Source organism: Petaurus breviceps, unplaced genomic scaffold (genome assembly GCF_028583685.1).
Source record: "Petaurus breviceps papuanus isolate PSGF00001 unplaced genomic scaffold, PetGlider_PUasm1.0 523, whole genome shotgun sequence".
In the NCBI taxonomy this organism is placed as follows: Eukaryota; Metazoa; Chordata; class Mammalia; order Diprotodontia; family Petauridae; genus Petaurus; species Petaurus breviceps.
This window is the reverse complement of record NW_027186356.1, coordinates 3,620,516-3,642,176: the sequence shown is the minus strand read 5'-3', so window position 1 is coordinate 3,642,176 and position 21,661 is coordinate 3,620,516. Positions and strand designations below refer to the sequence as shown.

Sequence of the window (21,661 nt, the reverse complement as noted above, 5' to 3'; positions counted from 1 at the left end):
CGTATATACTGATGGGATAATGTGTCAGACTTTGGCATAAGAATGGTGATATATTTGATACTGACTATACCACTGAGAGCTAACTGATAATCCTGGTGGGAACACACTATGGGGCCTTCTCAGCTATAGCACTAAAGACAACCCACAACCACTCAGGACTACCTGCATTTTCCAGGAAACTGAGATGCAGGGAGGTTAAGTAATCTGCCCAAAGTTGCAAAGATAAACATTAGAGTCAATATTTGAACCCAGACTTTCTTATTCTAAAGCTAATAAGCTTTATCATACTGTTTCCCATCTATATAAAATTTATATGAGAATAATCCACACTAGAAGTTCTTAACCTGGGTGGAGTCCATGGATAGATTTCACGGGGGTTGTGAATTTGAATGGGAAAAAAAAATCTTTATTTCCATTAACCTATGACTGAAATTTAGCATATCCTCTATTAATATAGGCAACAAACACTATTATGAGTGCATAAACCTCACCAGATTGCTAAAGATTAAGAATCTCTGATCTATACACATATTGAGGACTTCCTCAATAAGGATATTAGGAGGGAATAAACAGGCTTTCACAACTAATATCCCAGAGCAGGTCACATATTAACTTTTGCAATCTGACTTTCAATGTCATCACTAAATTAAAATTTTTTTTCTTTCCAAAAAGTTACCAATGTCTTCAAGTGCCAAATCCAATAGCCTTTTCTCAGTCCTTTTCTTTTTTGATCACTATGCAACTTTTGATATTATTGACCACCCTTTCCTCCTGGATGCTCTGTCGTCTTTGGGTTGTTATGATACTGCTTCTCTTTTACCTGTCTACTGTTGCTTCTTGGTCTCTTTTGCTGGATAGTCATCTACATCCTACCCTCTAACTGTGGGAGTGCACAAGGCCCAATTCTCTGTCCAGGACCCTCCTCTCTTCTCTCTTCATTCTTCCTTGGTGACCTTCTGATTGTTAATATTAGGTAAAGAATAAAATTAAAAGGTTTCTATTTACCAATGATGTTTACCACTAGCAAGAAGATGTCCAGTACTGAGCACGTGTTGAAAAGGGATTCTTTGTGGATGGTAAGGTCTCCCATGTGCTTTTTGTTTTTGTTGTTTTGCTTTTTTTAGAGGGCAGGGCAATTGGGGTTAAGTGACTTGCTCAAGGTCACATGGCTAGTAAGTGTTAAGGGTCTAGGCCGGATTTTAACTCAGGTCCTCCTGACTCCAGGGCCAGTGCTCTATTCACTGTGCCACCTAGCCATCCCCCATGTGCTTTTGTTTGCAAATTATATCATGGTGATATCAAGCCTCTGAACATTACAGAGTCTCCTAGAGATCTACAACTATTCAATAGAATTTGGCCTAACCATCTAGAGAGGAAAAAACTAATGGATGAAAAATATCTATTATTCACAGTTGTGTGAACTTATACAGTTTGTCAAACATACAAACAGAGATACATACATATATACATATATTTATTTATATTGGATAGATGACACAAATGAGTGGTAATTTGAGCTTAGAATTAAATAAAGGCAAGTGGGATGGATTGACTTTGGGAAAAGGTATAACTCCTTTAAAGCCTCCATATATTGAAATAAAGGCCTACTTAAAAAAATATCAATAGCCCAGTGGTGTTGTCATATAGTTCTAAGTAGAACAATACAAGTTCCCAAGAGTTAAAAATTATTATCACTCAGAGGATGATGGAAGGGTACGTGGTGCATGTGAGCAGGTTGTAAGACAAAATAAATAGGAACTAAGCAGCATAATCAAAAGAATCTATGTCATAGAAGAAATATATAATCTGAAAAGAAGATGGCTGGTTATATAGTAAGAGCCTGGGCTCACTAGTGAACATCTTCATGCTCTGCTGGTATACTTTCAGTGAAAGGAGAAGGTGAGGAAGGTCCACCAAAATGTTAGGTGGACCCCTGTGGTGAGTCTGTGGTGGGACATGGACCAAGAGCAGCAGATAAGAGGTAGTGCTGTGATAGACACCTTTTAAGCAATTTACAATAAGACCACAGATACATTCTAGTGTATGATATAATAATAGTTAATATTTATAGAGATTTTTAAAGTTTGCAAAGCACCTGACACCATGTATTTCATTTGATCCTCATAACAACATTGTAAGCAAGGTACAAGTTATATTATCCTTTTTTGATAAGTGAGAAAAATGAAGCTTGGAGATTTAAGTGACATCCCTCATGGCTGAGCCCAGATGAGCTGATCATTCTTTCTTTCTGATGACCTCAGATTTTTAAAGGGAACATAGCGGGGTCACAAATGTTTTAAGTTTTAATAGTTTAAAGTTTCACTGAAATCTTTGGAACCCCTTGTATAGCAAAGATGGATACAGGGACACATGTATCAATGTATACTCATGTATATTCATGTATAACATGTATAACATGTATATTCAACACACCTCAAAGAACAGTGTTGAAAAGGCCACTGCTGTCTGTCAGTAATAGTAAGGGAAGACAACAAAGCTTATATTTGGGACAAAAACAAGAATAAGGAAAGGACAGATTCAATGAGAGAGGAAAGAAGTATTGACAATGAACACTTACTTGCTTGGCCCTCTCTTTGCATATGGGACATTGCTTTATTGTGGTTCTCCTGACCATCTGGCTGCTACTTGTCAGTTTGCCTCCGACTACTCAACTTTGGGTATCCCATAAGCCTCATTTCTAGGCTCTCTTCTCTTTTCTCACACTCCCTGGTGATCTTATCTGATTTTACTTGTTCAAATATGATGTCTTTGCAAATGGCTGCTATAGATGTATATGTATGCAAATGACTACCATATAAACATACATATACACTAAACACACACAACCTTAATCTCTCCAGTCCTGTATCTCAGGACTGTTCTGCTGTACTGTTCATTCATCCTGCTCACTGTACACTGTGTATCACCTGTGAGTACCAATGGTACCTCAAACTCACCATGTCCAAAATAGAATTCATTCTATTTTAAAATAGCCCACAGTTATCACATATCACTTTAAGGTTTGCAAAGCATTTTACAATCTCATTTGATACTTACAACTACCCTGTGAGGTAGATACTATTCTTATTCTCATTTTACATCTGAGGAAACAGCCTCAGAGAGGTTAGATACTTGTCCAGGAAGGCAGAAGGTATATTGTGAAGATTCGGGTCTTTCTGACTCCAAGTCCTGCACTTTATCAGCTATATCCTTCTATAACCTATCCCTCCTTCAGACTTCCTGTGGAATGTATGGCCATTCTTCTCCTTAGGCCAGGTTCATAACTTCAGAGTTATCTTTCATACTCAGCTTCTCTTCTTTCTACTCAACACAGTTGCCACCCTGGTTCAGACTTTCATTACCTTATGCCTTGACTACCATAATAGCTTTCTAGTTGGTCTTCCTGCAGAGTGTCAAAAGTACTCCAGTCCATCCTCCACTTAGCTGCTAAAGTGATCTTCCTCAAGTGTAGGTCTGACCATGGTACTCCCCTACTCAATAAATTCCAGTTGCTCCCTATTACCTTTAGGAACAAATGTAAAATCTTCTGTTTGACTTTTAAAGCCTTTTATAATTGGAGGCTTTCTACCTTTTGAAACTTCTAATATCTTATATCATCCACATACTCTATAATCCAGTCGCACTGGTCTCCTTGGTGTTCTCTGCATAAACTACTCCATCTCACAACTCTGGGCAGTTTTGGTGGGCTGTCCCCCATGCCTGGAATTCTCTCTCCTCATCTCCACTTCCTAGTTTCCTTTAAACTCAGCTCAAATATACCTTCTTCAAGCGAACTTACTTGGTCCCTCCCACTACTACTACCTGCCTTCTCTCTAATTAAGCCTTCATCATCTGTCAAAAGTGTTCACTGTTCTGATAAAAAACAATGTAAAATAAACAAAACCAGAAAAGTTACAAACTCCTTAGCCTGAAAACTAACCTAACCTTTTCACCAACTGTCTAACTTGTCTATACGGAATTGTTTGTGTGTCGCCTGCCTAGCAGAGCGCTAGCTCCCTTGGGACAGGGCTGCGTTTTTGCTGTATCTTCAGATCTTAGCGCCATGCCTGGCATATAATGAGCACTTAGTTAATGAGCCTGTTGGCCGTCTGACTTAGCTCTCCCTCAAGTCAGCTTCCAGGCCATATCTATTCTACCTAGAATGTCTCTCACATTGGCTGTCCTTTCCCTATACTCACACTGGTATCAAGCCTAGTTTAGAACTCATCATCACTATACTAGACTATTGTAATAACTTTTCTTTTTGACATCTCTATATTTAATTTCTCTTCTCTCTAATTAAGCCTTCATCATCTGTCAAAAGTGTTCACTGTTGTGATAAAAAAACAATATAAAATAAAAACCAGAAAAATTACAAACTCCTTAGTCTGAAAACTAACCTAAACTAAAAATCAATAGCACATTTAGACTATCAGAATTCTATAAGGGGACCCTGAACTAGGAGAGAGTCAGGACTAATATATTCATAACTGGGGATAAATCACCAGATTCTATAGTCAGGTTCCTCAGTGGACCAGATCTTGTAAGATATTCTCAGTCCACAATCCCAGAGGTATTAAAAAAAAAGTCTCAATGTGCCAAGGTAGTAGTTAGAAAGCAGTTATCTTCATATTTTTTTTTTCTGGTGGTTACAGGCAGGTACCTGTCTTTTCCACTGCCCAAGACAGTGGAAGCTTCTTGTCCACTTAAACACTTCTCTACAGCAACAGCTATGCTATGATATTACACTGAACTCTTGCTATGTCTGAGTGCTCACAGATCCATTAGGCTGATCTTGCAGCACTATGATCAGCAGTTTGGTCCAGGAAATGATCAGTATTATGGTTACTGACAGTAATATTGATCATAATTAAACAATCAAATTCAAAAAATATTGCTTAATAGGTCAGTGCTAGCCTGAAAGATCTTTCTATTAGACTACCATAGGGCTCTATCATAGGCCCTGCATTGTTTGATTTTTTTTAAATCAATTACTTGGATAAAGATGTAGATGGCACAGGGGTTAGTGCAGTGAATAGAACACCAGCCCTGGAGTAGGGAGAACATGAGTTCAAATCCAGCCTCAGACACTTAACACCTACTAGCTGTGTGACCTTGGGCAAGTCATTTAACCCCAACTGCCCTCCAAAGAGCAAAAAAAAAAATATATGTAGATGGCACACAAAAGGCCAGACTATAGAATTAGGAAACAAAAACATCTCAACTGTTTGGATGCTAGGTCAAATGTGGCAACAAGATGAAATTTAGTAGAAATAAAGACAGGATATTACTGTAATTTATTTGTGAAAAATCAACTATATGTGAAAAAGGTCTAGGTATTGTTTGACTGAAAGTTCAATATGTATAAAGAGTAGTGCCAAACTTGTCCTGGATATTAATTAGATCTTTGGTAATACTGACAGAAGTATCCTGTCCAGAAAACGGAAATGACAGTACAACTATGTGCTAGACAGACTAAGTCTAAAGCATTCAGATTGGGGAACCATTTTTAAGGGGGTGGGGCATGCTCTGGAACATGTTTGGAGGAGGGTGACAAGAATGATTAGAAGACTAAAATTATATTTTATGAGGCAGTGCTTGAAGAAATTAAAGATATTTATCCTGGAGAAAATTTATTGAGGAACATGTTATATTACATTACTGAAGGGCTGTGATATGGAAGAAAGATTAGAATTGTTATATACAGCTCCTAAACAAAGAACCAGGACCACCTGATGACAGGGAGGCAAATTCTGGTACAACTGTAAGAACTTCGCTGCAATTAAAACTCTCTAAAAAAATATATGAACTGCCTTGAGAGGTTATCCTTAACACAACAAATCCTTAACATGGGAGATATTAAAAGAAAGAATAAGTATTCAGGGATGAATATTTATTAGGAAGAAGACCCAGACTAGAGTGTTGTCAGACACCCCTAATTAGAGGGTGAGATATGGCCGATGATCCATTAAAAGAGACGGTGGAGTAATCAGAGAGGTAGAACTAGAAGGGACCACTCCACCTTTCAAAAAGGTACAAATAACCAAAAAGCAAACAAACATCAGAGCCTTTAAGAAAGCAAGTTCTAGGCTATCTTTAGGGTACCCATTTAGGCTTATGTCCCATACCATTTTTATCTAAAGTATAATAATTGATGTTTATAATGCCCTGCACCAGGTAGTGCAGTGGGCTTGAAATTAGGAAGACATCTTCCTGAGTTCAAATCTTACCTCAGACATTTACTAGCTGTGTGACCCTAAGTTACTTTACTCTGTTAGCCTCAGTTTCCTCATATGTAAAATGAGCTGGAGAAGGAAATGGCAAACCATTCTAGTATCTCTACCAAGTAAACCCCAAATAGGGTCACAAAGAATTGGACACAACTCAACAACAAACAGTAATGACCGTTAGCCATCAAGAAATAGATTCATTATAGTCTATTTAAGGAAACAAAGAGATGTGCTTCAGAAAGATTTTTTATGGCAAAAATAAAAAGTAATTTGACATTAAAAAGGTTACATTTCAGTCACCAGGGAACATGTCATTCTCTTAGAATGTTGTATAATTATCATACTAATGTATTTTTTATTGTATAAAGTATAGTGTAGTCCTGCAGCTTCACCTAAGGAAGAAATAAATACCTGTCTAGTAAGAAAAAAAAATGAGAGGAAAAACACTAATCTTCAGTTAATTCAAAGAATTGATTCAGTATTTTACATATGCTTATAATTATGCTAAATGCTAATGATAACTTGGAAATGCCAATGAACAAAATCTCCATCCTTGGTCCATACACAGGAAGCAACGTTGTAGAATAAAAAAAAAAAAATCAGAGGGCTTGAGTTCTTGGTTTTTCTCCCCTCTTCCCCCCTCCCCAAAAGCTGGTAAGTATCAGAAGCAGAATTTGAACCTAACTCCAAGGTAAATACTCCTTACATTACAGGGTGCTGCTTTTCTCCATGGGGCTTGGATTCTAATGTTGGTTTTACCACTTACTACCTGGTTGTTTTTTAAATTTATTTATTTATTTATTTTTAGTTTACAACATTCTTTTGGATTTTAAATTTTCTCCCTCCTCCTTCCCTCCACTCTCTCCAAGATGGCATGCAATCTGATATGTCTCTACATACCTTGCATGGTTTTGAGTAAGCAATTTTCCCTCAATGGGTCTCAGTTTCCTCATCTATAACATATGAGGGATGAGCTAGATGATTTCTAAGGTCCTTTCCAGTTCTAATGCTAGGACGCATCCCTTGCTATGCAATTACCATGTTTTAAAAGTTATGCTATCGGGGCGGCCAGGTAGCACATTAGTAAGAGCACCGGCTCCAGTGTCGGGATGACCTGGGGATCGAATCCAAGCTCCAACACTTAGCACCCACACAGAAACACCTGGCTGTGTAATCTTGAGCAAGTTACTTAATCCCGAATGCTTAAAAAAAAAAAGTTACGCTATCTTTTAGAAATGGTATAAAACAAATGTTAACAAAGAAACATTTTTCGATATTACTAACTTTTACATGAGAGCATTTACCTTACACCTGATTGGTTTCTTGTTTGAATAATACTGATTGTTGTAAAATAAAATAACATGAACTTTCTTGACATCAAATCCACAAATATCAGGTCCTACAAAAAAAAAATCTACTCTCAACTTCCTTAGATATTTTATCATTATTAAACATATCAAATATTTCTCCTAAAATATATGAATAAAAGAGAAGTTTACATATTAAGCAATAACCATTCAAGTTATAAGCTATAAGTGTGTATTAATACCCCACTTAAATGGATACCAACCAAGGAACAAAAAGAAAGCTGCCAAAGTTCATATAAACTTTACTCTTTCGAATATTCATTCAAAATCCATTTAAATATTATATTACATATAATTGTCCATATTTGCCTCCGGGTAAAAAAGGGAGAGAATGATCTAGTTTCCCAGATACAAGCAGATTATGTGCAGCAAATTAAAAGGGGTAGGTGTAAGGGGAAATGGACTGCTGGAGGCAGGCCCACCATTAGCAATTAGAAGTGACAGCTGATACCCTAAGAGTAGAGGCGATCTCAGAAGATTATAAAATTAGATACTAGAACTCAAAAAGTATAATAGTCTGGGACCATTTGGTATAAGGGTAAATAAATAGTCCTCCACATTTCAATAGCTCGGTGAGCATACTACTATACCAGGGTCATAAATAATAATCATAATAATGATCCTAAGTCATCAAGAAAAAGGTGTTCCATTCAGTAGATTCTGTTTGAGAAGGTAGTGAAGTACATGATACATATTGGAAGGATTTCCATATGGAATATTAAATGTTTAAAAAATTGGCACTTTAAAGGAGGTTTTACTATTGTACTCAGTTTCTAACAAATTCTACTAAAATGTTTGCTAGTTTCAGTTATACATTTATAAAAAAATTTAAATATTTTTTATTATAATGATACAGTTAGGAGAACTTGAGGCCCTGAGAAATAATATGCAGTTCATATTTTCATTCATTGTAGATAGCTGCACTTAGTAGTTTATATGTACATACTTCTTTATAATTTATAAGGCACTTTTACATGTTATCTCATTTGGTCCACATAACACCCTTCTAAGGTGGGGAGGACTGGTATTACCACTACCAATTAACAGATCATGAAATGAAGTCTCAGAGAGGTTAACGTTACACAGCTAGAAAGTGATGGAATTGGACGTTGAATTTACAGCTTCTGACTCAAGTCTATTGTTCTTTTTATTACACCATGCTGTCCATCTTATTTCAATGTAAATTCCCCCCTATTTTAAAGAATTTTAAAGAATAAGTTCAATACCCAAGAACTGCTGTAGGGAAAACTAATGTAAACACAAGCATTCATGACACCATTCCCTTTGCCATGAGCTTGAATTTATAAACATTTCAAAATAAGGGTGGAGCATGTTAAGTTGAGAGTGCTAGACTCTTAATCAGGAAACCTGGGTTCAAATCTAGACCTTTCCATTTATGAGCTCAACAACCATGGGTGGGTCATTTAGCCTCTTGGAGTCTGTTTGTTCATCTGTAAAATGGACATGACAGCACTTGAGATACCTACTCACATGGTTGTTGTGATGGTACCATAGAAATGTTATTAATAATGAAGAATCATTATTGTAATCATGATAATACTATATGCCAACTTAAAAAAGATTTTAATCTAGAGAAAGGTACTATCACTACTCCAGAAGGAGATATTATGATAAAATGAGGCTAAGATTTCTGAAAGATGACTCCAAGACTCTGTTTTTAGGACAGTTCTTGAAAATACTTAACTCATGACTAAATATCATTGCTTTACATTGTCACAACGATTTTAATATATTTTGAAAAATAATTGTATTACTAAACTCACCAAACATAATGTAATACTGTGACTTCCCATTTAAGTTCTTCTGATCCAAGTCTGAAGGAAAGATCTTAATATAACCTCCACCACAATCCATCTTCTGTTCATGTTTTACTGTATACTGAATAACCAGAGTCTTTCCTTTATTACTAAATGGTTTAAATCGTGAGGAGATAGCATAAAATTTTGCATTTTCAGTGGTTTGCAGACCTTTAAGCAAAAACATTGGTGTAAGTTTATACATTTCAACTGCAATAGCAATATATTATCAGTGATGCATGTCAATAAAAGATAAAAAATAAAATACCTTTCCCAGATTTTACAATAAAGCATATTTAAAATGTACTAAGTGACTATAATACATTAGATGTCCTATATTCATACACAGGCAGGCTCACTTCCCACAAGGAATGGAGTTTATATTCATGGATGCTTATACAGTACATTTTATCTAGTGTCTGTTAATGCTATAAAAAGCACTTGAATAAAGAGAACTTTTATTCTGAGTAATTGGAGTATAGTAGTGACATCAACAGAGATAGAGGTTTGGAAGATGAGCCTCATCTCATTGAGAAAAGAAAGAAAACAAAATCCTTGTTATAAACATGTACAATGAAGCAAAACAGATTCCTGTTTTAGCAAGGTCCAAAAAAACCCCCCAAAACTCTACAATCTGAGTCTATCACCTGTTAGGAGGTGGGTAGCACATTTCATCATGAGTACTCTGGAATCATGAATGAAGAATTTATCATATGCTTATTATGTAAAAAATGCTGTGTCAAGTACTAAAGATACAAATGGAAAAGTAAGACATTCCCTGCTCTCCAAATTCTAGCTCAGGGGACAACACGTGGAAAGTTTCTCCTGCAAATCAAAAAGAAAGCTCGCATGGTCCTTAAGATGCAGACACAAAGTGCATGGCAACACCTCTTCTTTAATGCTATTTCCACTAATAAGATTCCATCAGTTTCTGATGCTCAACCATTTGATAGTGCCAAGGACTTTTGGTGACAAGACAATTCTTTTTCTGAGTCTTTAGTAGCGGTGGCTATAGCATTTGCAGTAGCAGCTGGCCAACAGCATATTCATAGGGGTTGCTTTCCTGGAAGATGGATGAGGGCATTGGACTGGAAGCCTATTCCCAGGGTTCTTGGGTTCAGGGTACTGGGTTGTCTCCCATTGAGAAATGGGAATAATGGTGGTCAAGGTGATGGTGGTGATTTGATTTGCCTTGCACGTGTTCTCTCTTGTCTCTTCCTCAGGGTTAGGGTTAAGCTAGGCTGACACTTTTTTTCTTTTATTTAGTATTTTATTTATACCTAGTTATGTGTAAAAACAATTTTTAACATTGGTTTTTAAAATTTTGAGTTCCAAATTCTCTTCCTTCCTCTCCCCACCCCCACCCCTCGTGAGAAGTAACAGACTGACACTTTTGTCCTGAGTGGCAGTGGGGATGACTGGCCCCTTCTCCACAGGCATTGCATTATTGGTCATTGTGTTGAAGAGTTTCTAAGTCTTTAAAAATTGTCTTTATAACTGTTTATTATTTTATAAATTGTTCTCCTATTTCTGCTCACTTGATGAGTTCATAAGAGTCTTCCCAGATTTCTCTAAAATTGTCCCCTTCATCATTTCTCAAAGCACAATAGTATTCCATCACATTCCATCACATTCACTTATCATAACATGTTCAGGCCATTCCCCAATGGATGGGAACCCCCTTAGTTTCTAATTCCTTGCCACCACCTATAATTATAATATATAAATATAATAATATGGCTGCTACAAATATTTTTGTACAATTAGGTCCTTTTCTTCTTTCTTTGATCTCTTTAAGACATTGAACCTAGTAGTGATATTGATGAGTAAAAGGATATGCACCATTTAATAACTTTGGGGGCATAGTTTCAAACTGCTTTCCAGAATGGTTGGACCACTTCACAGTTCCACCAAAGGTCCAGCCATATACTAGTTTTCCCTAGCAAGAGGTGCAGATTTTGGGGGGTTTTATTGATTTTGAACTTATTTATTGGTTGAATTCATTTTTTAAGATTTTGAACTTGAGGTGCTAGTGAGAGACAGAGGTATATAGCAGGCAGGTAGTTGGAGATGCAAGATCAGTGTTTTGGTGAGAGATTAAGGTTGGATATATCTATATTTATATCTATATCTATCTATCTATCTATCTATCTATCTATCTATCTATCTATCTATCTTTGGGAGTAACTTGTATACAAGTATATCACTGAATCAATGGAATCTGATGAGCTCACTAAGGAGGAGAGTAGAGAAAAGAAAACGAGGTCTAAGAGAGCCTTAGAAGATATCCAGATGTAGGGTGTTGCAGGTAGACAACGAACCAACCAGTGAAGAAGATTGAGAAGGAACAGAATGACAGGACAAGAGCCAGAAAGAAGAATGGGACAGACACCAAGGGTAAGCTACCTTAGCTGCCAAACCCAGTGGTCTTTTCTTAGTCCTCATCCTTTTTGATCTCTTGCCAGTTTTTGATACTGTTGAGTAGTCCTTCTTCATAAACTCAACAGACCCAAAACGGAATTCTTCACTCATTCATGCCTTTTTCATGCCTCCCTGGCATTTGAGTGAGGACAAGCTCCTATAAGTCTCTGGATGGAAAAGGGGTCCTGGGCCCTCTCTCACACAAGAGTTGGAATGAAGTTAAGGGCATACTGTCCTTCTGTTGTCTGTCTCTCTTTTGTCCATTCTTTCCTGCTTTTAGATGAAATACTGGAGACAACAATGACACTATGACCTGAGAAAGGTTAAGACAGAGAGAGCCAGAAATCCAGGAAATAAAATCCAATCAAAGATTCTGAACACAAGTGAGATGCTAGCCGAGGTCCTGGATTGACCAGCTTGACCCAGTCCAGAGGTAGCAAAGATGAACTCATTTATCCATTGGCTATGCTAAATTTGGAAGTGAACTTGGAGGGATAAATGTTTTATAGAAATTGCTTTTAATTTTGAGCCCATTCTCATTACAGACTGCGGTGCTATCTTCAGGTATTTGGGGCAAGGTGGGGGGAATGTTTTGTAACTTCTGTTCTTGGACTTGCTATATCTTTGCAGTAAATATCTCTTTGTTAAAATTCATTGATATTAATTCGTTAAATGAAACTGGGCTCCTAACCACTGGCAATTAACAACGGAGACAAGACATCAGAAAGGAGACTGAAGTCTATGGCATTAGAGACTCACTCTTAACGGCTCCAAAGGTGGGGTTGTAGTAGTGTAAGAAAAACCTGGAAAGATTTATAGAAGCTGATACAAAGTGACATGTACTGTGTACAAAGTAACAGCAATATTGTAAGATGACCAGCTGTGAATGACTTGGCTATTCTTAGAAATACAATGATCCAAGACAACTCTTGAAGGACTTATGATGAAAAATGTTATCCATTTCCAGAGAAAGAACTGATGGTGTCTGAATACAGATTGAAGTATACTTTTTTTTACTTTATTTTTCTTGAGTTTTTTTGTCTATATCTTCTCTCACAACATGAATATGTTCACAATATGAAAATGCTCTGCATGAATAACCTATATCAAATTGTGTGCCTCCTCAATGGGAATGGGTGGGAGGAGAGGAAGAGAATTTGGAATTCAAAGTTTTAAAAACAAATGTTAGGGGGCGGCTGGTGGTACAGTGAATGAAGCACCGGTCCTGGAGTCAGGAGGACCTGGGTTTGGATCTGGCCTCAGACACTTAACACACAAAAAAAATAGCTGTGTGACCTTGGGCAAGTCACTTAACCCCAATTGCCCTCCAAAAAGCAAAAAAAAAAATGTTAAAAATTGTTTTTACATGTGATTGGGAGAAAACAAAGTACTAAACAAACAAACAACAACAAAAAAAAAACAATTCTAAGAGTAGCCCTAGAACCTTGAGGTTTGAGACATAGCTTTGAGAACACAGCTCATCAGTGAGAGAAGGCCTTGTTAGTAATAGGGAAGTTAGGAAGAGGAAAGGGTCTTGGGGGAAAGATATGGATTCGATTTTGGAAATACTGAGTTTGAAATGTCTATGGCATGTACAGTTGGAGATACCCAATAAATAACTGGTGACGTGAAACTGGAGGTCACTCAGGTGCCTTCTGTCACTACTTCCTCCTTCATCCATTTCCCATGAAGAGATGGCCCTGCTTGCAAGCCTTCTATGTGCACAAGTGATCTAATTCCATCTCATATTCTCCAGGAGATTGCCTCCTCTATCATCTCTGCTCTCTCACTCATCTTCAGTTGCTCCCTGTCTACTGGCTGCTTCCCTATTGCCTACAAAGATGCCCACACCTCCTTCATCTTCAAAAAATTCCTCACTTGATCCATCCATCCCTGTTCATTTTTATCCTGTATCTATCCTCCCTTTTGTGGCTAAACTCCTTGAGAAGGTGCCTCCATTTCCTTTCTTTTCATTCTCTTATTTCTTTTTGCAGTTTGACTTCTAACATCAACATTCAACTGAAGCAGTTCTACTAAGTTACTAATTATCTTTTTTTTTTTTTGAGGCAGATGATTAAATGACTTGCCCAAAGTCACACAGCTAGCATCTGAGGCTGGATTTGAACTCAGGTCCTCCTGACTCCAGGGCTAGTGCTCTATCATTTTGCCACCTAGCCGCCCACTTAAGTCAAATCGAATGTTTTTTTCTTAGTTCTCATCCTCTCTGCAGCCTTAGCCACTGTTGATTATTTTATTATCCTTAATACTTTCTGCTTTCTAGGTTTTTACTCTCTCTTGGTTCTCATATTACATGATTTGAGTTCTCTTTCTCTCTTTCCTTTGTTGACTCTTTATCCATGTCAAGCCTGTTGAAAATGGGGATCCCCCAAGGTTCTGTCATGGGCTTTTTTCTCTTTCCCCTCTATATCATTTCACCTGGTGATCTCATCAGCTTTTGTGGTTTCAATTGTCACCTCTAATGTTGGTGATTCTTAGATCTACTTTATCTAGGCCAAACCCCTCTCCTGACCTCCAGTTTCACATCATTTGACTAGATGCTTCATAAACATCTTTCACTCAACATCTATGGAAAGGATGCAAAATATTTATATAGAGTAAATACAAGATCAAAACAAAATAAAAACAAAGTGATTTCACCAGTTGTTGTTACTCAGTCCTTTCAGTGGTGTCCTATTATTTGTGATCCCTTTGGAGGTTTTTGGCAAAGATTCTGGGGTGATTTGCCATTTCTTTCTTCAGCTAATTTATTATTTTTTTTGGAAGGCAATCGTGTTAAGTGACTTGCCCACGGTCACACAGCTAGTACATGTCAAATGTCTGTGGCCGAATTTAAACTTAGGTCCTCCTGACTCCAGGACCAGTGCTCTAACAACAAGCTGCCCCTCTAGCTCATTTTACATATAAAGAAACTGAGATAAACAGGGTGAAGTGACTTGCCCAGGGCCACAAGTCTAAGTGTCTGAGGCCAGATTTGAACTCAAGAAGATGAGTCTCCCTGATTCCAGGTCTGGCACTCTAACCACTTTGCCACCTAGCTACCTAGTAAATGGATTAGGGAGATACAAAAGATTGCCTTGTTGCAGTGATAGTCCAGTTGAGATTATGTAAGATAAATTTGTAGTAAACCCAGGCAACATGGTTTTTTGTTTTTTCTCCATTTCTATTCTAGACTGTGAGGATAACTCAAGGTTGGAGCCAGGGAAGTCATAGCTGACAGCAGGAAAAGGGGGCAAGTGACTCAACTGTAGAGAATAGTGTAGATTTGTAATATCTACCAACAGATGAAGAAAAGGAAAGGAGGAGATTAAATGTAAACTTCTTGGGGTCAGGGGTTATTTTATGTCTTTGTATCCCCAGCATAGTTTCCTATTATATAGGAAGTGCTTATATAAATACTATGGACAAGGCAGGGGCTCCCCTTATCTTGTGATCTCCTACTTCATTCTTGTTAGCTCATTGTTGATAGGACCTAGTCACCAAATGGTCAGTATAAGAGCTGGAATTTTAAATCAAAGTCTTACTACTAACCTTTATCCTTCTGTATATCACCATAAAATTTTCCTGATGATAGCCTAAAGTGCCCAAAGTCGGAGTTATTAGTAGAAGGTATCCATCTATTCCTCCAACTTTCTGTTAAAGAAAAAAAAAAAGAAAGAGTATGGCAAGTCAGGGACAAACATCACAAGTCAGGTATTAAGGTTATAGCTGAGAAGACACTAGTCTTTTTAAAGGTGGAAAAGGTTAAGAATTCTCAGAATTTAATGATTATGACTCATAATCTACATTTTAAGGGTAAACCACGGGTGATTTGTTTAACCAATTTTCATGGAGAAACCTTGAGTGATTCATTTTGTGAAGGCAAACCTTTGATGACATGACTCTAGGATCCGACTCCACTTTTGAGATCAGAGAAGTCTTTAAAAATTATCTTATTTAAAAATTGTACTTGAACAGGAAGCCCTTTACAACTATAAGTAGTGACCCAGCCTCAGCTTAAAAATCTCTTTAGAAGGTTAACCCATTATCTCCTAAGGCAGCCCATTCTAGCTCTAACTGGCATGAAATTTTTCCTTATATCTAATTGAAATCTGCTTTTCTGCAACTTCTACCCATTCCTCTAAGGATACAAGGCTAATTGGTGCAATGGAAGAAACATTAAATTGGGAATTGAGGATGTAGGTTACAGTATCGGCTCTGCCACTTAGAACCTGTAAAATCCTAAAGCACACCACCTCTTTGGGTCTCAGCTGCCTGTGGAAAAAAAAGAGTGGGTTGAACTAGATGACTTCTAAGATCATCAGCTTTATATCTATATTCCTGTAACCCTTCTTCCACATGACAGCCCTTCAAATACTTGAAAGACAACTACCACAACCCTCCCAAGTCTTGTTTAAGTGAAACTTGGCCACATTTTTTTACAGCATGGTCTCTAGTCCCTTCAGCATCCTGACCTCTGACCATGTACCAACTAGTCAATGTTCTTCCTAAAATTGGCTGCTGGAATTGAACCCAGTTTTCCAGAGGTGGTCTGACCAGGGCAGAGAACACTAAAACACCTCCCTTCTCTTCCCTCCCTCCCCACTACAGATATCTAGCCAAAATTCACTAGTTTGATTTTTTTTTTACTAGTTGATTCTTCTAAAATCTAAGAGGAGAATTATTTTATTTATCCCTTTTAAGTCCTATCTTATAAGAGATCATTAGGCTAGCCTGTCAAGATATTATTTGGATCCTGATCAATTAATAAATAAAAGTGTTTAGCACTATGTGCAGGCACTGGGAATATAAAAAAAGAGAAACAATTCCTACTTCTCAGAGTATAAATTCTATTAACTATCCCACTCTCAAATAAAACTAGGTTGGACCAGATGCTTTCTAGAGTCTCTTTTCAATTCTAACAACCTTACCTATGTAATCCTGGCCAAGTGTTTCCTACTCTTTGGGCCCCAGTTTCCCCACCTGTCAATAAGTGCTTTAGAAACATTGAAGAGGCAAGCTTGCTGGCAGACTGCCAGTTTAAGAGTCAGGAAACTCAGTTCAACTCTTGTCTTCCACACCCTGGATGGCTGACTGGCTGTCAAAACAGGGAAATATCCAAATTCCCCAGGGAACCCTCTATAAGTTGCAGACGTGTACTAGTGGAGGACTTTTCTATACCAGGAAGTCCCTAGAGGAATGAGACCACAGGTAGCGGCATAAAGACATTTTTAGGGGTATTATCTTAATTTTACAGATTATGAAACTGAAGCTCTGAGGGGTGAGGTGTCTGGCCCTGGGTTACACTTCTTCTAAGTATATGGGGAGGGGCTTGCACCCGGGTCCTGACTCCAAATTCATTAGTCAAGTGACATTAAGCACCTCCTACGTCCCATTAGAATGTAAGCTCCTCGAGGGCAGGGACAGCCTCTGGCCTCTTTTTGTATCCACAGAGCTTAGCACAATGCCCTGCACATAGTAGGTGCTTATTAAATGGCTGCCAAGGATTGCCAGACCCTACGTGCTGGGGATTCAAGGGCGGAGGGCTACGAGACTCAAAGGTGTGAGGCTTAGCCGGGACCATTCAGCTGGTATATATAGTGTGCAGGTCGTGGGCCCCTCCTGTCTCCGACAGGTGGGGGGTGGGGGTGGGGGGGCCGCCTCGGGCCCTCTCAAGGCCTGGGCGCGTCCGTTGGCGGGTAACTCGGGAGTCCTAAGTGAGGCTTCTCTCCCGCCGAGCCCAGGCCTCCATCCCCTTTCACCTCCATCGAGAAACTCTTCCTGGAAGTATACGGTAGCCAACGCCGTCGGGACCAGCCACAGGGCCCACAAAAGCCTACGGGCCACGGGCCGACCCATGGGAACTCAAAGGCAGTTCTTTTTTTCCCGCCCTCCCTCCCTCTGATTGGCTCTGGAGGGAGCTCCGCAGACGCTCCCCGCCGCGTCCAGGGACAGGTAAGGAAAAGAACTTCGATTCCCATCGTGCTTTGCTGAGCGGCTGAGCCCTGGCGTTCCGGCCGCCCCCAGGGTGGTGCATGCTGGGAAATGTAGTTTCTCGTCCTCGACCCTCCCCCCCCCTTACTTCCCTATCCCCCGCCCCGGGGCGCGAGGCCGGAAGTCCAATTCTGTTGCCAAGAGAGACCGTTAGTGAGTACTGGGCCCTCCGGCCCAAGGCCGGAGGATTGGTGTAGGGAGGATTCAGATTGGACTGGGCCTTCGAGGAGGCGAACCCAAGGAAGAGGTCGGTGTGTAGCACGAGGAGGAAGGGGTGGGAGGGGTTAGGGTGGGGGTGGCGGCGGGGGAAGGTTTGACGTTCGGAGGTAGGGAGGTTGAGGAGCGCCCGAAGCCCCGGGGCCTGCGGGTGGGGAGGAAGAAGCGAGGTCGCGGGATCGGGGAGGGGCAGGAGAAGAAGGTGGAGGCGGCAGCCACGCGCTGGGTTCTAAGCCGACCTCTGACGCCGGCTTCGCTTAGCCTCTCCGGGTGGGGAGTGGGGTGAAAGAAGAAGAGAGCTGGCCAGACGAGAGCTAAGGGTCTTAGTTGACTGCAAGCTCGAGATGCATCTACCGCCTGATGTGGCAGCCCAGCTGGTATCCGAGGCCTTGTTAAGAAGAGAGGTGTAGCGCCCAGAACGAAATCGATGCTTGCTGAATGAATGACCAGGAACTGATAGTGACTGATGTCCTTTGCTGTGGTTGTGTCATAGTAAATTCTGGGTGCCGGGGTCCAAGAATGCCGTATACAAGCTGACGAGCACCCGGAGCCGGGCAGCTAGGGTAGTGAAAAGATCTCTGAAGGTGCCATGGCATGCTTGTTAGAAGGAACTGGTGCCAGGGTGGGTAGAGCACAGGATTTGTCATTAGGAAGACCTGAATTCGAATGTGGCCTCAGACATTTGTATGATCTTGGGCAAGTCGTTTTGGCCTCAGTTTTCCTTATCTGTAAAATGGGGATAATGATGGCACCTACTTCATAGAGTGGTTGTGAGCATCAGGTAAAGTATCATAAAGGGCTTTGCACACCTTAAAGTATTGAATTATCTTTTATCTTTCTTTGTATCCTTAGCGTTTAGCAATAGTGCTTGGCACATATTATGTGTTTAATAAATATTTCTTTATTGACTTACTATGTTTAGCCTGGAGAAGAGAAGACTCAGTGGAAACGTGATTGATGTTTTTAAGTATTTGAAGGGCTGTCTCCTGTGTAAGAGAAATTTAAAACCTTAAAGGACAGAATTAGGAAGAAATGGATGAAAGTTTGAGAGACACAGATTAATGTAAGGAGGTTGTTACAACTTAATGTAAGGTGGAACTTCTTAACAATAAATATAGTGAAATACCCATTTTAGGAGGTAGTGGAATTGAGATACAATGTAGTAAGAAGTGTTGTATTCTTAGTCAAGAGACATTTGTTTGCATTCTGCACCACAATATTTGGGGCTAGTAGACCTGGGACAAGGGCTACTGTCATCTGTCTGGATCGCAGTTTTTCCATATGTAAAATAAGGATAAGGATATTTGCATTATCCATTTTAAAGGAGTTTTATGAGAAAAATACTTTGTTCTTTCCCTGTATGTCTAAGGCTGGATTGAAATGTTTGTTGGAACTGTTTTTAGGGGCATTTCTATGCAGGTATGAATCTCAGAAATTCAGAGTTGAAAGGGCCCTCAGAAACCATCTAGTAATTTAATCAATACCACAGAACAGTCCTCATCCCATTATACCAACCAACAAATAGTCATCCAGCATTTTCTTGAAGATCTCCAATATGGAGGAAAGACAACTATCATTGTTTAAGAAATATTTCTTGATAGCAATCCCTAAGCTGACTTCTCTGAAACTTTGACCCTGTGCAATTTTTTCTGATTTCTTTGATGGAACCAACAAGTCTGATCCCTCATCCACATGACAGTCATCCTTCAGATACTTGAAGACAACTTTCATGTCCCCTGAATCTCCTCCAGGTCAAACATCTCCAGTTTCTTCAACCTTTCCTCATATATGACATAGATGGAAGGCCCTTCACCATCCTTGTTACCCTCCTCCTGATACTTTCCAGCTTAATGTCCTTCTTAAATTGTGGCATCTAGAATTAAACATAATATTCCAGATGAGGTCTGAGGGTAGGGACATCTTAAGATCTATACTGTCCTCCCTAACCCCCACTGTGATCCAAGATCTGGAATAGCCTCCTAGCTCCTCACAAAAGACACTCCATCTCCCAACTCTGGGCATTTTCAGTGAATATTCCCCACAACTGGAATCTCTTTTCCCAGATTAGTCCCTTAGCTTCCTTCAAATCCCAGCCTTTCTCAGTCTCCCTCAATTCTAATGCCTTCCCTCTGTTGATTATCTCCAATTTTTCCTATCTATAGGTTGTTTGTAGGTAGTTGTTTGCATATTTTCTTTCCCATTTGACTGTAAGCTCCTTGAGGGCAGAGACTGTCTTGTGTCTTCTTTGTATCCCCAACACTCTGCACTGTACCTGGTACTGAGTAGGTGCTTAATAAATATTTATTGACTGACAGAAAACAGAAGGAGCACCATCTCCTTATTCTTGAAATCTGCCTGTCTTAATTGCAGCCCAAGATAAATTAGCTTTTTTGGCTGACTCATCATTCTTCTGAATCATCCAGTACTTCTTTGCATTTCACGAATACTCCTGGATCTTTCTCATAATCCTTTGTAGCCATGACTCTCATCTTGTACTTTTGAAGTTAGTTTTTTACTCCTAATGTAAGACACTATATTTATGTCTATTGAATTTCTTCTTATTAGATTCAGCCCAGTGCTCTTGCCTGTCAAGATCTTTCTGGATTCTGACTCCTTCCAGTGTAGTTAGCCGTACCCCTGGACTGTGTCATCTACAAACTTGGTGAATTTAGCCAAGTAGGTGACAAAAATTTTAAATGGCACTGGGCCATGCGCAGATTTCCTGGGGCTAGGATTCCACGGGGTCTTTTCTTCTCCTGGCTAAACAGATTAAGTCAGTAACCTCAAAATTACTTGCAACTCTGAGATTTGTGATTCTGTGTCTGCTATAGTATACTAACAGGCTTTAAGAAATCTGAGGAGAGGAATTTCTCACTTGCTCTTTGTACTCCTCATTCACTCGCTGTGCTTTGATTTATTTTCTTTCACTGTGATCATCTCCCCCATTGGCTTGAAATGTCTAGAGTGCAAGTTATGGATTTTCTTTATCGTTGTATACCACTCAGTGCTTTATTCCCTGCTAGGTATAGGGCCCGGTTCTAAGATCTTAGAGTTAGAAGGGACTTTAGAGATAACTAATCCACCATTGAAACAGAGTCCCAGCACAGGGATGAAATTATCCCTATGGATAGCACAGTGGATGCAAAATGGAGACTCTAATCCATAAACATATGTTGATACTTTTCAATTTGTTTTTCAGAGATTTCTTAAACAAACACAGACCATACTTCATATACTCAAAACCCCCAAAATTAAACCCTCCCCCCAAAAAACCTCCAACTTCAAATCTAGTGTCCTTTACAAAAAAAATCATCTTTGTCTGTAGGCTCTCAGTTAGCATTTGTTGAATAACAATGACTGATATTTATGTATCATTCTAAGCTTTACTCTTAACAGTGTTAGGGATGAAATGGCACAGATATAATTATCCTCATTATAAACGTAAGGAAACTGAGGTCCAGATTGTTAAGAGACTTGCACAAAGTCTTGTAAGTAATAAGTGGCAGAGCCAGAATTTAAACCTAGTCTTTTTACTCCAAGACCACTATGTTAGCCTGCCTCCACAAGTTGAGACTGATTTTGCAGAATATTCTTATTTATGTTTCACATATCTTATTAT

At 39.2% G+C, this 21,661-nt stretch overlaps 2 protein-coding genes across 6 annotated transcripts in view; one reads left to right on the top strand and one right to left on the bottom strand.

The window, feature by feature from the left end:
• CALR3 (calreticulin 3) overlaps positions 1 to 17,869 on the bottom strand; it is a 32,891-nt gene extending 15,022 nt beyond the window's left edge. The window contains 5 exon segments of the mRNA XM_069101945.1: positions 7,535 to 7,629; positions 9,382 to 9,585; positions 15,385 to 15,486; positions 17,595 to 17,790; positions 17,792 to 17,869. Of these exon segments, the coding sequence (XP_068958046.1) occupies positions 7,535 to 7,629; positions 9,382 to 9,585; positions 15,385 to 15,486; positions 17,595 to 17,790; positions 17,792 to 17,869 (675 nt within the window).
• A 56-nt stretch (positions 17,870 to 17,925) lies between these two features.
• The window catches only part of CUNH19orf44 (chromosome unknown C19orf44 homolog), a 35,563-nt gene continuing 31,827 nt past the window's right edge, over positions 17,926 to 21,661 (top strand). For 4 of the 5 annotated variants that reach the window (XR_011171097.1, XM_069102113.1, XM_069102110.1 and 1 more), the window contains exon 1: positions 17,926 to 18,073. The gene's annotated coding sequence lies outside the window, so the exon portion shown is untranslated. Of the gene's footprint in view, positions 18,074 to 18,213; positions 18,824 to 21,661 lie in introns of those variants that run through there. The other variant, XM_069102112.1, reaches the window with a different exon arrangement.